At 59.3% G+C, this 13,830-nt stretch overlaps 1 protein-coding gene across 13 annotated transcripts in view; it reads right to left on the bottom strand.

Moving 5' to 3' along the window:
* The window catches only part of NEK6 (NIMA related kinase 6), a 92,867-nt gene that overhangs the window by 26,332 nt on the left and 52,705 nt on the right, over positions 1 to 13,830 (bottom strand). For all 13 annotated transcript variants that reach the window (XM_084989641.1, NM_001444643.1, XM_084989746.1 and 10 more), the window contains 4 exon segments: positions 9,962 to 10,102; positions 8,974 to 9,036; positions 5,638 to 5,748; positions 672 to 780 (listed from right to left, as the gene is read on the bottom strand). In XM_084989641.1, coding sequence (XP_084845767.1) covers positions 672 to 780; positions 5,638 to 5,748; positions 8,974 to 9,036; positions 9,962 to 10,102 — 424 coding nt within the window.

Here is a 13,830-nt window from a genome sequence, read left to right as displayed (position 1 = left end):
CACAGCTCACGGCAACGCCGGATCCCTCACCCATTAAGTGAGGCCAGGAATTGAACTCGAGTCCTCGTGGACACTGGTTGGGTCTGCTACCGCTGAGCCACAACGGGAACTCCAAGATGATGTCGACGTTCAGAAACACTCATCGCCTCTGCGCAGCCAACTCCTACTAAGACTTCAAAGCCCATTTTAAAAGTTCCCTTTTCCAGGATGCTTTCTCTCCCTCCCAGGCAGAGCTGGGGGCCATCCTGGGACTGGCCATGACTGGGCCACCTCCCTGCAAGCTTCTCCACCCCATCCTTGCTGCAGCCCCCTCTGTGCTGCTGCCGGGCTGGCTGGTCTTAGAGGCTAGAGGTTATGTGCCGAGCACAGCCCCTATTCCCTGGGGTTCTGTGTAACCATTTGGTGCCCCCACCATGGAGGGCCCCCTGATGTGGGGCCCAGGTGTGTGAATATGCAGTTGAGCCGAGGGCCTCATGTGTCCATGCTCTGACCCCCAAAAGAACAGGCAAGGTGCTGGACACCCACTGGCTGGGGAACACAAAGTGGTCCAACTTCTTCATGAGTGTGTCCCCCGTGGGGCCGGGAGGAGCCCGGGGGAAAGCCGTGTCCTGGGGCTCAGCCTTCCCGCGGGCTCTGTCCCCCGGGCCCAGAGTGGGGCGGCCAGCACGTACCTCGGTGCATCACCCGGCGTGAGTGCATGTGCTCCACGGCGCTGCACAGCTGCACAAAGTACTTCCACACCGTCCTCTCGGGAATGAGCCGCTTCTGCTTCTTGAAATACTGCGGTGGGGGAGACAGACAGGCGGACAGGCCTGGGTGATGGGCCAATGGGGAGGGCAGCTGTAGGGTCTGGCCCCACCCTGTCCTCGGCGGGCAGGTGGTGCCTGGCACGGGGCGGGGCGGTGGTTGGGCTGCTCAGAAACCATCAATGTGGAATGAAGGACGCTGGGCTCACACCTCTGCTTATGGGCCCAGACCCGAGGTCACTGGCCCTCCCCACAGGCAGGCTTCCTGGGGACAGGGCAGGCCTGGCCCAGAGGAGAGGCCTGGACTCATCCTGTAGGCTGCTCTTCATCACTCTCTCTGGAATCTCCTAGACACAAGCCCATCTCCGCCCACTGCCCCACAGGGAGTTCCCTGTAGGAGTGACTGGGGTGGACTCTGCCCCGGCTCCAGCCTGGCCCAGGATGGTGGCCCGGGATGGCAGCACCCAAGACTCGCCTGGAGTTAAATCACCCTTCTCAGAGCCGGCAAATCTCAGCACACGTAATCAGCAAGAACCTCAAGGAGGGAGGGTTGACCTTCTTGAATGGACCCCCCCGTTTGTCTATTTATTTATTTGTTCTTATGGCTGCACCTGCGGCATATGGAAGTTTCCAGGCGAGGGGTCAAATCAGAGCTGTAACTGCCAGCCTACACCACAGCCACGCCAGATCAAAGCCGTGTCTGTGACCTACACCCGCAGCTTGCAGCAATGCTGGATGCTTAACCCACTGAGCAAGGCCAGGGATGGGACCCACATCCTCATGGATACTAGTCAGATTCTGAATCCGCTGAGCCACGACAGGAACTCCTGGACCCCCTAGTTTCAAGAGGTATCAAGGTACTTTATTGCCTGGAAAATCATACTTAGTGCTCCAGAAAAAAAACAAAAAACAAAAAGCCACCCCGGCTGCACTGTGTGAGCTGTAAGGAACCAAAGGTCCTGGAGAAGTAAACCAGGAACAAGCCCTGTGCCATCCAATCAGCATCGCTCCAGGTGCTGGGTTGGGGGGCGGGGGGTTCCCCAGAGCCAGGCCCCAGCTGGGGGGTCAGGAGCACGACTCACACACCAGGAACCTGGTACCAGGTTTTTGTTCACTTCAGAGCAACCGTCTTTTCCCAAAGCAGCAGAGGGCAGGTGCACTGGCACAGGGAAGACGGGGGCCCAGAACACACTCCCAGCCTGGGATGGGGGCTCGGGGTAGAAGGCAGGACCTGAGGCTCACCTCTGCTAAGCCCCCAGCACATGGGGCCACTGTGCTGGGCCCTGTGCAGGGATGGCTGCACCCATGTCACAGATGAGGAAATTGAGGGCCCCCACAGGAGCTAGGAAGGGGCAGAGTCTCGGCTCAAGCCCAGGCCTTCCACCCAAGAAGCCCTGGCTCTTAAGCTAATGATACCAGTAATCACTTGATGAAAGGCCAAGCTCAGAGAGGTTCAGGAACTTGCCCAGGGTCACTCAGCAGGAGCAGCAGAGCTGAGACTGGATCTAGGTACTTCCAACAGTGCGACAGTCACAGCATTGGAAGTCCCTGGGCCTGGCATGAAAGCCCCCAAAGGCTCTGCCAAGGCTCCATTCTGGGAGGGGGCCTCACGTGTGAGCTGCCCCAAGCTCCCAGCTCCCCAGGACCCCAGCACCTCCTTCTCCCCCGGAGGTTACCCCAGGCCTCTGGGATGGGCCAGGCTGGGGTATTACTTATGCTGTGATGTTAGCTAATCCTCATTATAGCGTTTAAAGCAAGCACGCGCACGGCGGTGAGTGGTGATTTTCTAAATGTCACGTCCTATTGGTGCGTGTGACATTTAGCAGAAAGGCGCAGAGTCTCTGGTGGGTTTTGGGGTGGCAGAAGCTCCCGACTTCGCCATCCATCGTAAATAAAGCTGCACCACGGCCATGGTGGTGTTGCTCAGCCCCTGGGTCTGGGGGCCCTTGGGACGCAGGGTCAGCTGGCCAGCAGCCTCCCAGGCCAGACCGTGGTATAGCCCCAGGCACAGCCCTGGCAAGGCCCCTGTTCCCCTCAAAACCCAGGGTGGCTTGAGATGGAGGGAAAGGCCAGGGGAACCAAATTACCATGCCCCAGGCACTGTGCTGGGTGCATTACAGATGGGAAACTGAGGCACAGGATGCCACCCAAGGCCATCCAGCAGTGTGTCTGACTCTGGGTCTTTCTATCACCTGCCCTGCCTGTCCCGCCTGCCAGGGGCGGCACCCAGCCAGGCTCCGCTGGTGAAGGGCCACAGCAGAGGGAACAGACACAGGCCTGGGAAGGGACGGGCGAGAGGCCCCGTGACCGAGGGAGGGTGTGCGCCCAGCCAGGTGAGGAGGGGGGCTCCCGAGAGAAGTGGGGCCTGAGGCCCTCGGAAGCCGGGCCGTTGCCCCAGAAACCCAGGGAGTGACCACCTTGAACCCTGAGCCAGGGCCGTCCCTGGGGAAGCCGGGGAAGGGGTATAGGGTGAAGGGGAGGCGCCCCCACCCCAGGCCAGGCACAAAGAGTGCTGGGCAACCTCGTGCCTCCCTCCCATCTCTTTTGGCCGAAGGAGCTTGCGTCCTGGCCCCGCAGTTCCCACGCTGCCCTCCCCGACGCGGCCCCTGGGACAGGGGTGGAAAGTGAGGCTCAGGGAGGGAAGGGATCTGTCATTTGCCCCATCAGCCCTGACTGTCTGACTCCTGCCCTGCTCCATGGTCTGAGAGGCTGTGCGGGGGTCTGGGGTCCGCTGGGGCTGACAGGGTGCAGCGCCCTCTCCGGGGACCACATCCCGGGGTCTCTCCTCCTCCTGTTCTCCCCCCGCAGCCCAGCCTCAGCCCCACCCCCACCCCTTGCTCCGCTGGGCAGCCAGGCATTCTTCCAGGACCCAAAACTGACCAGGCTCACTCCCCAGCATGAGTCTCTGGAAGCCCCTCACTGACTCCGGGGCAAGGTGCCAAATCCTGAGCCTGGACCTGAGGCTCTGGATGGTCTGACCTCCCCTGGCCTCACTTTCCCCACCCCTCCCCTTGCCCAGGGCTCTCTTGGACCCAGGTGCTGTGTGGACCCCTGGGTTTCCATCCCTCTGGGCTCTGACACAAGCTGTTCTGCCTCTGAGCTGTGGGTTTTCCTCTAGGCTCCATTCAGGTGTCACCTCCTCCAGGAAGCCTTCCCTGGCTCCCGCAGACCCTGAACTTGGCTTGTTCATGCCAGCTCCGTGACTGCTCATCCCCGGCTCTGCCCTCCCACCAGAAGGCAAACTCCGTGAGGGCAGCGTGCAGGCCAGCAGCACCCGGGGGTCTCAGCACGGGGGAGGGCACAACAGAGGGTGCTGGATGCATGCCTGTTCCGTGAGAGAATGACACGGGAAGGAGAAACAAAGTGTGAAGGAGGCGGCGAGGAAGACGACGTGATATAGCGCATCTGTTTCCACCAGGGATCTGTGCGGAGATTAACATCCCGGCGAACACATTAATATGTCAACGAAAATATAAAAGCAGGTGATAACAGCTCAAGTAATGCCGCTTCCCGGCGATGCCCGTATTCCTAGGAGCCAAATTTCAGAAGAGCGAATGCTGAGCAATTGCTCAACCCCCAGTGCCGGGTGGGAAAGACAGAATCCATGTCTGGGCCCCATTTGCAAATGCAACTGGGAGCAGGGCAGGAGCTCAGGCGGCCCAGCCTGGCTCAGGGACAGAGTGGGCTTGGGGGAGGGAAACCCATGACAGGGGCCTGTGGATGAGGGTCAAACCAGCAGAGGAGGGAGGACCCTGGGGGAGGAACAGTGAGGGGACCAGAGGGTTTGGGCTGGGGCTGGGGGGTGGGGTTGGATAATAGGCTGTGCTGCCTCAGGCAGGTGACTAAACCTCTCTGAGCTTTGCTATCTAAGGATAGTGTGGACTCAGCGAGTAATGCATGTGCTCAGGACAGCTGTGGCCCGAAGCAGATGCCCCAGCAGTGGAGCTGCAGTGGTTCCAGAGTTCAGACTCAGGCAGACCTTGCCCTGGGCCCGAGGAGGGCGGAGCAGCTGGGGGCAGACCTGGGATGCAGAACCGGACCTGGTGCTGAGCCTGCCTGCAGGACCTGGCAAGTCGCTCACCCCCTCAGAGACCCCCGGCCTCAGCCATTATTTGGGGACGAAGAAGCCTCCCAAGGGTTGGAGAGGGGGGAGTGGTCCCAGGAGGGGTGTCTGGGGGATGATGTCCCCTGGCCACGAAGCAGAGACCTGGGCCACAGCCCTGGCTCTGTCCCCACGTTGCTGGGCATCCTCAGGCAAGTCTCTCCCTCTCTCTGGGCTCAGTTTTCCTCTGTATAAACTGAGCCAGCTGGACCCAACCTGACACCTTCCCAGATTCGGTGAGCTGGGCTCTGAGCTACATGGGGTTCTGTCCCCATTCCTTCTGGGAGGCAGAAGGGGACCACGTGACCATGGGCAGGCTGGGGCAGTGAGGGACAGCAGAAGGGTCCTTTCTGTCCACGGGTGGCCTCTCCCAGCAAGTGAGGACAGCGCCTGAGAGGGCCCTCCCTGGGCCACAGCTAGGCCTGTGGACATCGGCTGAACGGCCCTGGGCGGCCCCCTCTGCCTGTGGCCAGAGCGGAACTCGGGCAGCCCCCAAACCAGGCCCTCCTGCCAGGAGCCCTCACTTTTTTTTTGGCCATTTCTTGGGCTGCTCCCACGGCCTATGGAGGTTCCCAGGCTAGGGGGTCGAATCAGAGCTATAGCCACCAACCTCTGCCAGAGCCACAGCAACGCGGGATCCAAGCTGCATCTGTGACCTATACCACAGCTCACGGCAACGCCGGATCCTTAACCCACTGAGCGAGGCCAGGGATCGAACCCGCAACCTCATGGTTCCCAGTCGGATTTGTTAACCACTGCGCCACGACAGGAGCTCCCGGGAGCCCTCACCTTGATCATCTGTGAGAGGTCGCCTGCGTCCGCCAGCTCCAGCACGATGTTCAGCTCGTTGTCCTCGATGAATGAGTCCAAATACTTGATGATGTTCGGATGATTCAGTTGCTGCCCAAAGAGAGAGAAAGGAGACGGAGCCAGTGAGAGACGTGACAGCTGGAGAGGTGAGAATCTGAGGGCAAAGCCGAGGCTTGCGAGGCAGGCAGACCTGGGTGACACTGAGAGAGCCATTTTGCCTCTCTGAGCCTCAGTCTCCTCCTCTGTACAATGGGCATAAGGTTGGCCACACGGAGCTAAGACTCAGTAGACATTCATGGGAATGCCCCACCCCGTAGCCCCCCGATCTCTGCTCTTCCGTGTCTGCTCTCAGTGTCCATCTCCATCCTTCTTTCTTCCCACTTTCTCAATTTCTGACCTATCCCTTAGGAAATCTGGCCAAAAAAAAAAAAAAAAAAAAAAATCATTCCTGGTGTGTGAGCTGCCGTAACTGAGGTGCTCAGGGCCAAGGCCGGTGTGCACCCGCCAGGACAGAGCCCTCGGGCTGGAAGCCAGCCCCCCACTGGCTACCAGGAGACCCTGGCAACTGCTTATATGTTTACACCAAAATGATTCCAGGATCTGGGGAAGAGAGCGCGACTCTGATGCTGCCCCAGTGTGGCCGGCCCATCCACAGGGGCTCCCCATCTGTCAGGTGACAATCGGAGGCTACCTGAAAGCACATTTTCCCCAAGCCTGGAAGGGGCTGGGAGAGGGGCGTGCCTCTGTGCCGTGTGCTGCCTGCACCCAGCCTTGGATTCTGAAACGAGGGGGCCCCTGGGCGGACATCGCACAGCCATGTCACCTCCTCTTGTTCACTCCCTAAGCCAGCCCTGGAGGCTCCTGCAGGGCTCGCCTGCCTGCCCCGCGACTGGCAGCCTCTGCACCAGTCCTGGCATGAATAGCACAGATGACGTCCCCCAGTGGTCCCTCAGAGACCACTGTTTCCCTGTTTTGTAGGGACTGCCTGGTGCCCTGGTATATCCTGTCTGCTTCCCCCAGGCAGGCTGAGTCGAGTTCTGGAAAGGGGCTGGTGTTGGGGGGCAGAGGTTATAACCATGGCAACGAGGGCTGCCTCGAACCAGGTGCTATGTCCTTCCAATGCATCTAATTCCCCCAACACCTGAGAGGACAGCATGGCTGTCCCCACCCACTTTGACAGATGAGGAAACTGAGGTCCCCAGCAGACAGCAGTTTGCCCATAGCCCCGCAGCTAGTGAGCAAAGGGCTACGTCCACCCCCAGAGGCCCCAAAGCCCACAGCTGACAGCACGTAGGAGCACCGCAGCCCGGGGGAGTCTCGAACCCCCTCCCCAGTCAAGCCCAGTTCATGGCCACGTGGGGCCCTGATCACACATTTCTGTGCCCAGGGACCACACAGGCTGGCTCAGTGCCCACACCCTACAATTCTTTCCTCGTGTGAGTGGCACATGTGTGTTCTTGGACACACATGGGGAGACGGGGTGGGGGATCAGCGTCCCTGAGGTCACAACCGGGCCCCGAAGTTGACCATCTCATAAAACTTTAAAAAGGTGACTTTTGATAGTTCTCTGGTGGCTCACTGGGTTGAGGACTCAGCGCTGTCACTCAGGTTTGATCCCTGACCTGGGAACTTCCACCTGCCACGGGTGCAGCCAAAAAAAAAAAAAAGTGTGATTTGTGATTTGAAGGGTATATTTGGACCTGTGATAGCTGGAGTTGTGGGCACCTCTCTAAGAGCCTCTTGCCTCCAGCCTTGCCCCTGGGACCCATCCCCGCCAGGGGCCACCCCAGTGAGCACTCACAGCTTCCCCTTGGCTCCAGCTCCTGGCTCTTGGTCACTTCAGCCTCACCCCCAATTCCCACGTTCAAGTTCTGAATCCTGAGTGTGGCATTCAAGGCCACCATGACCCGTCCCCGAGCCACACTGTCGGGGTTCCTGCAGCAGGCTCCTCTCAGTCTTCCGGATTCTGAGACGGGGGTCTGGCCTCTGAAGGGTCTTCCTGGGGTCCCCGGGTCAGTTGGCATCACAGTGGACAGTCACCATCTGCTGCCCTGTCTATTCCCCTTCTGTCTGGGGGTCCCCGAGGCAGAGGCCCAGGCCTGACTGCCACCAGCAGCCCCCCCTTTATAGGAAGCTACCAAGCAAGCTCTCTGTTTCGTGGGAAGAGGGGAGGACACCAAGTCAGCGCCTACTGTGTGCCCTACTGCGCCAGGCCCGCTTCAGATGCGATTTTATTTCATCTTCTCAATCTGCCTGTATCTTTTGAGGCAGGTATTCTCGCCATGGAGCCGCTAGGCAAACTGAGTCTCAGGGAGGTTAAAGCATATGCTTAAGGTCACGCAGCCTGTAAATGAGGATGCTGGTGTTTGAACCCAGGCTCTGGGGCCTCCAAATCCCATACGCATTTTCCTCCTCTGTCACCGACTAGTTCTCCGGCGGGATCCTAAGCCTGGGGAGGAGGGACGATGGCCAGGAGAGCAGCCCCAGGCTCAGTCTCATCCAGAAAGTTCCGTTATCTCTGACGCTGAGGACCCCAGCGGGGAAGCCAGAGGGGAGGGGAAAAGGGCCCCAGACGCCACCATCACAGGACCATGTCCGTCAGCCGTGCCCTGGCTGAACCAAGGACTTCCGCCTGCAGAGGGGCGGGCGCATCAGCTACCCCCTTGGGGAGACCCCTCCCCAGCTGTGCACCCTGCCTCCTCCTTGTGGGAGGCCCGGCGAGAGCCCAAAAGGCTGACAACTCAGGGACCGGGATCCTGGACCCCTCCAGCCCCCAGAACCTGGGGTCACGGGCTTAGCTGTCAATGCTGCCCAGCGCCCCAGGCAGGCTTTGTGGGAGTCTCCCCAGCAGAGAGCATCTCCTGGGGGGGGAGCAAGAGGATGGGGGTGGAGAGAGCACGCTGGGGCTGAATAGCCACATGTGTGTGCCGCCACGTGGGAGTACGAGAGAATGAGGCTGAGCGCAAAGAAAGAGAGAGAAGGAGACAGACAGACAGGCAACCTGCAGTCCCACCCAACGCCCAGCCTCCCCTGCAGCAGCCACGTGATCTGGCTGCCTTAGGGCAAGGGCTATTCCAGGCTCTCCCATCCACATCCAGGATGCACGTGGGACAAGGACAGCCAGCCTGGGGGCACCCTGAGGACTGGGCAGAAGTAAGGTGGGAGTTCCCGCCCAGCCACAAGAAAATGAACAAGCTGCTGCCTCTCTAAAGTAAGTCATTTCTTTACCTAACGGGCTAAGGGCTGTAATGGCCATGCGGTGGCCCAGCCTGGCCCATGGAAGTGAGGGGCTCCCACTCGGCCCAGGCCACTCACCTTCAGGAGGCCGATCTCCTTGACACAGTCCTGCCTGGCCTTGGCATCCATCATCTCAAATATCTTGGGGGAGAAAAAAAACAGAGAAAGAGTGGTTAAAACCTAGCACCCAGCACCCCCAGTCCGGGTTCTCCCACCTCCTTGCTGAGGGAACCCTATAAGGACAATGATTTGGGTTATTGAGTTTTTACTACCTGCCAGGGGCGGTTTTCACCGAATCATCACTGTACCTCCCATGAGGCAGGAGATACGGTCACCAACTTACAGAGGAGGAGAGCGAGGCCCCAGAGAAGTGCAGTGACTTGCTGAGGTCATGCACTGGTAAGTGGCAGGCAGGAAAACACGCTTGAAGCCTCAGTCTTCACCTCTGTAAATAGGGCCAACAGCCTGGGCTCATAGGGCGGTTGTGTGGACTGAGTAGGAAGAGGGGGTACAGTACACGGCCCCTGACGCCCCAGCCCCTTTAGTGTTCACTCCGCGTGGGTCCTCCCAGCACCTGCTAAGACACAGGAGGTGGTCCCTGCAGCAGCCCCACCACAGAACCCATCCTGGCACTAAGAACCAACACCAGAGAAGCCCAGAACCGACCAGAGAGGGCCAGCTGGCTGCAGAGCTGCGTCTCGGCTTCCCCTTAGCTCCCTTGGGCCCTGCTGGGTCACCCACCACCTCTGAAGGATGGGATGGTGATCCCTACCTAGAAGACTGCGGTCAAGGTTCGGGGAGCTCTGGCACCACCCAGTATACAGCAGGTGCTCAGCGCATGCTCACTGCTCTTCTCCTTTATGGTTCACTCCACCTGATCCTCCCAGAGCCCAGTGGGCGAAGTGGGTACTAATTTCCCTCACTTACAGAGGAACGGGAGAGAGTGGGGCGGGGAGGGCGAGGGGGACAGAAGGACAGAGAAGGGACAGGGTGAGCCCAGAAGTACAGTGTTTAGACACGAGCCGGCTGCCAATGGGGTTCTGCCCCCACGGAGCGGTGGGCTCACCTGCACCTTCTTCAGAGCCACTGTCTTCCTGTCCAGCAGGCAGGTGGCCTTGTACACCTCGCTGAACTGGCCTCGGCCGATCTTCTTCTCGATCTGGAAGTCGGCCAGCGAGCAGCGAAAAGACAGGGCATTCGGGTGCCTCTGGAGGAGAGGTACAAGAGGGCACTGGTGACGAGCCAGGCAGACTGGAAGGCTGGGACCCGGGGGGGGGGGCAACGCCCCCTCCAGGCCCCTCATCGCCAGCTCCACTCTCAGAGCGCCCCCGTGGCGCTCTCCGCACCCGCTCCACTGGGTCCCAATGACCCCACTGTGCAGATGGGGCTTCCGCCACAGCACTCGTCACCGGCCCTCAGCATCTGGTCACTGCTCCCTTCTCCATCCCCGGAAGGCAGCTCCATGGGGCCAGGGCCTCACCTGCCTGTTCACTCCTGAGTCTGGCTAGCAGAGCAGGTGCAATAAACATTTAAGGAGGTGACTCTCCCAAGTCACCCAGCGGAGGGGAGGCCCTGCGGGGTTTCTCTGGCCCCGTGGCCTCCACGTGCAACCGCAGCCCTAAGCCTGCACGTCATCGTAAGCAGCAGCCACGTCCCCTCCAGGGATGGCCATGCCCACCTCAGAGATGAGAAAAGGAGAGTTAAATTTGCAGTCTTACACGCTGAGCCCATTCTTTGGATCAACTGTCCCCTTTCTGGCAATGGGAAGAATCCGGAGACCTCATGATGACCCACTAGGGACCAGCACTGACAGCCACGATGAAACTCAGCACTTGTTCGGGGGTGGAGCCAACAGATGAGGCAGCAATGGCCAGGCACCACCCCTGCACCGCCCCCCCAAAAAACCACACCTGCAAAGGTGCTCTCAGGAAGTGGCCAGGCACACCCCCCCAAAAAACACATTTCACAGGATGGCTATGAGGATCCCTCGAGATCACTGAGCCCTGCACACAGTAGGTGCTTAGTGGTTGCAGTGTGTGACTGATAACCATGGGTGGGGCAGGAGTGGGGAGGTGGCGGGGGGGTGCCCTGAGCGGCTACTCCCCACTTCTGTTTGGGGTCTTTCTGCACCTGCTGAGGCCCAGCTGTGGCCAAGGAGACCCTAAGGGGCACCCTCCTGCCAGGAGGGAGAGATGGAACTCAGTCTCAGAGCCCGCAATCCCGCTACCTCCTTCCCTCAGCAAGATAACAGCTGGACCCACCCCGACTCCAACGTCGTAAAGCAGAATTGCCTCCTGTAGCAGGAGATTTGAAGATGCTCTGCCTGGGACCAGGGCAGAAGCGAGGGCTGGTGGAAGAGGGAGCCAAGGCTCTTAGCCACCACCTGCCCATCTCTGTTAGGTAAAGTTCTTTATTTTTTAGTCTTTTTGCCATTTCTTGGGCCGCTCCCATGGCATATGGAGGTTCCCAGGCTAGGGGTCTCATCGGAGCTGTAGCTGCCAGCCTACACCAGAGCCACAGCAACGCGGGATCCGAGCCGCATCTGCAACCTACACCACAGCTCATGGCAATGCCAGATCCTTAACCCACTGAGCAAGGGCAGGGATCGAACCCGCAACCTCATGGTTCCTAGTCAGATTCGTTAACCACTGAGCCATGACGGGAACTCCTAGATAAAGTTCTTTAGTAACAGCAAGGGACCTACATACACACTGAGCGTCCACCCAAGACAAGCGGGCACGCATTTACTGAGCACCTACTATGGGCCAGGCACGGAGCAGAATGTGTCCCAGGACCCTGTGAGCAGACACCACTGTCCTCTCCATTTCAGGGAACTGAGGCTTGGAGGGGAGGCTGCAGACCCCACCACGCGTAACGGTGGGGACTTGAACCTGGGACTGGGCACTCCAGGGATCGTGCGGTCTCCCAACTTGGACACCGCCTCTGCTTTTCCTTCACGACGCCCGTGACGAAGTCAGGCCTCCACTTCCTCCATCAGCCACCTTGGCTCCACCCTGTGCCCTCATGGGCCTCACAAAAAAGTGGGGTTCTGTCTTAGTTCCCCCACTCCGAGCCCCCAAACCAAGACTCTGATCTGCCCGGAGCAAGTGCTCAGGACATGCTGGTTGACATGACACGATAAAATGTGCTCAAAACAGCCAGGTGTACAAGGGACTGTATGACGCAGCCACTGTCACTTCTGTGGGTGTAGCTGCGATCACATATCCTCAGGAAAAGGCAACTTTCTTGGCACTTGGAGGAATTACACATGCTCATGAAAACAATGATGAGCTGTCCTGATCGGGCACCTACTATGCGTTTGTTGCTATACTAGCTACTTAGGTTCTGTGATTTAAATCTCCTAACAGCCTGAAAAACAGGCAACATGGGGCAGGGTCCCTCCACCCCACCTGTTTCTTCCGGGGGACCAAGGCTCTGCCAACACGGGGCTGCAAGGGAGACCCCAGCGTGCTGCATGCACCCCAAGGATGTTCCCCAGAGGCCACAGGGGCCGGGCTCCACAGCTGCCCTCCCCAGAAGCTCCCAGAGGATGCGGGCAACTTCCCAGCCGGGCATCATCGCTGAGACCCCACTGCACATCTGCATATGCGATGACCCAGATTTGCATTTCCTGTCACAACCCATTCGACCTAATTAGAGGAAAGCTCCTGGAGGGGGCAGGTTATGGGAGCAGCAGCGCAGTGGTGAGGGGCACAGCCTGGGCAGGCTCAGGGATGCCATGCCCTCCCAGGGGTTACGACCCGGCCCTGGCCCTAGGGGGCTTCTGCTCAGGTGGGGGTCACCGCGGGACTCAGGGCTCCTGGGCGCAGCTGCCTGAGCCAGCAGAGTCCTGACCCCAATTTAACTCAGGGGCTCGGACTAGAAAAGGAGAAGCAGACTGAGTTCTTGCCCTAAAAGGCCAGGCCTCTCTCTGCTGCCCCCTTTGAGGCCGTCCTCACCGCCACCCCCACACACCTAGGTGAGCCCTGGAAAGTTCCACTCCTGCTCCTGCAGCAGAGTGGAGCATGGTCCCTGGAGGCCGGGGTTCAAATCCCAGCTCTGCTACTTCCCAGCAAGCCCTCTGGCTTCGCTTCCTTATTGGTCCAACTGAGAGAAAGAGCGCCCCCTCTGGTGGGTCACTGTTAGGGGTTAAATAAGCTAATAAGCGAATGCACTTAGAGGAGGGGCTGGCACTGAGGAAATGCCCGCATGTGTTGTTACTGTCCCTGGTTTGGCACGGGGGAGGTCTGGAGGACACCAGCACCTACCTTCCAGGACCTGGGGAGGGACAGAGGCAGGGTGTGCCCAGTGCCCAGGGTCTGTGCTACGTGTATTTCTAGCCCTGTGCTCCTTAACTATAAAAACTATAATGAATGCTAATATATAAGATCAATGACATATCATTTCTGTAACATCCAAGATGCTGGATGTTTCAAATATAATCTTGCTTAGGTCTTCACAGTCCCATTTCACAGATGAGGAAACTGAGGCTTGGGGAGGTACTCTTCCCAGCACCCTCTGGCTACCATAAAGGGGTGAAGTGCTCTTTGCCAAGCGCCTGTGCTAGACAACAGGCTTGCCTCCCTTTCTAGGCTGTGTTGTGGGCACCAGAGGCCATTTCTGACCACTCATCCCCCTTCCCCAGGAAGGCAGGGGAAGAGATGGGGTAGAAGGGTGAGGAGGAGGTGGCGGTGGGCCCTGGTGGGTGGAGGTGGGGGACTCAGGGTCTCAGAGAGGAGGCGCCTCTGGGAGTAACTCCCTGGGCAGCAGAAGGAATCTGGCGGGATCAGTAGTCAAGGACACAGCCAAGGTCATGGGGCACCTCTAGCTCCAATCACACCCTCCCAAGAAATGGGAGGACAAGATCAGACACATGGCAGGCAGAGGGGGTGTCTTGGACCACCCCGGCACACCCCTACCCCAGAAAGCCGGGAA

Source organism: Sus scrofa, chromosome 1 (assembly GCF_054392235.1).
Source record: "Sus scrofa isolate SSC_HxYL_T2T_F1_AM1 chromosome 1, Sscrofa_HxYL_maternal_Yorkshire_Landrace_v2.0, whole genome shotgun sequence".
NCBI classification, from domain to species: domain Eukaryota; kingdom Metazoa; phylum Chordata; class Mammalia; order Artiodactyla; family Suidae; genus Sus; species Sus scrofa.
The sequence above is the reverse complement of the archived record's forward strand: the minus strand, read 5'-3'. Positions and strand labels throughout refer to the sequence as shown.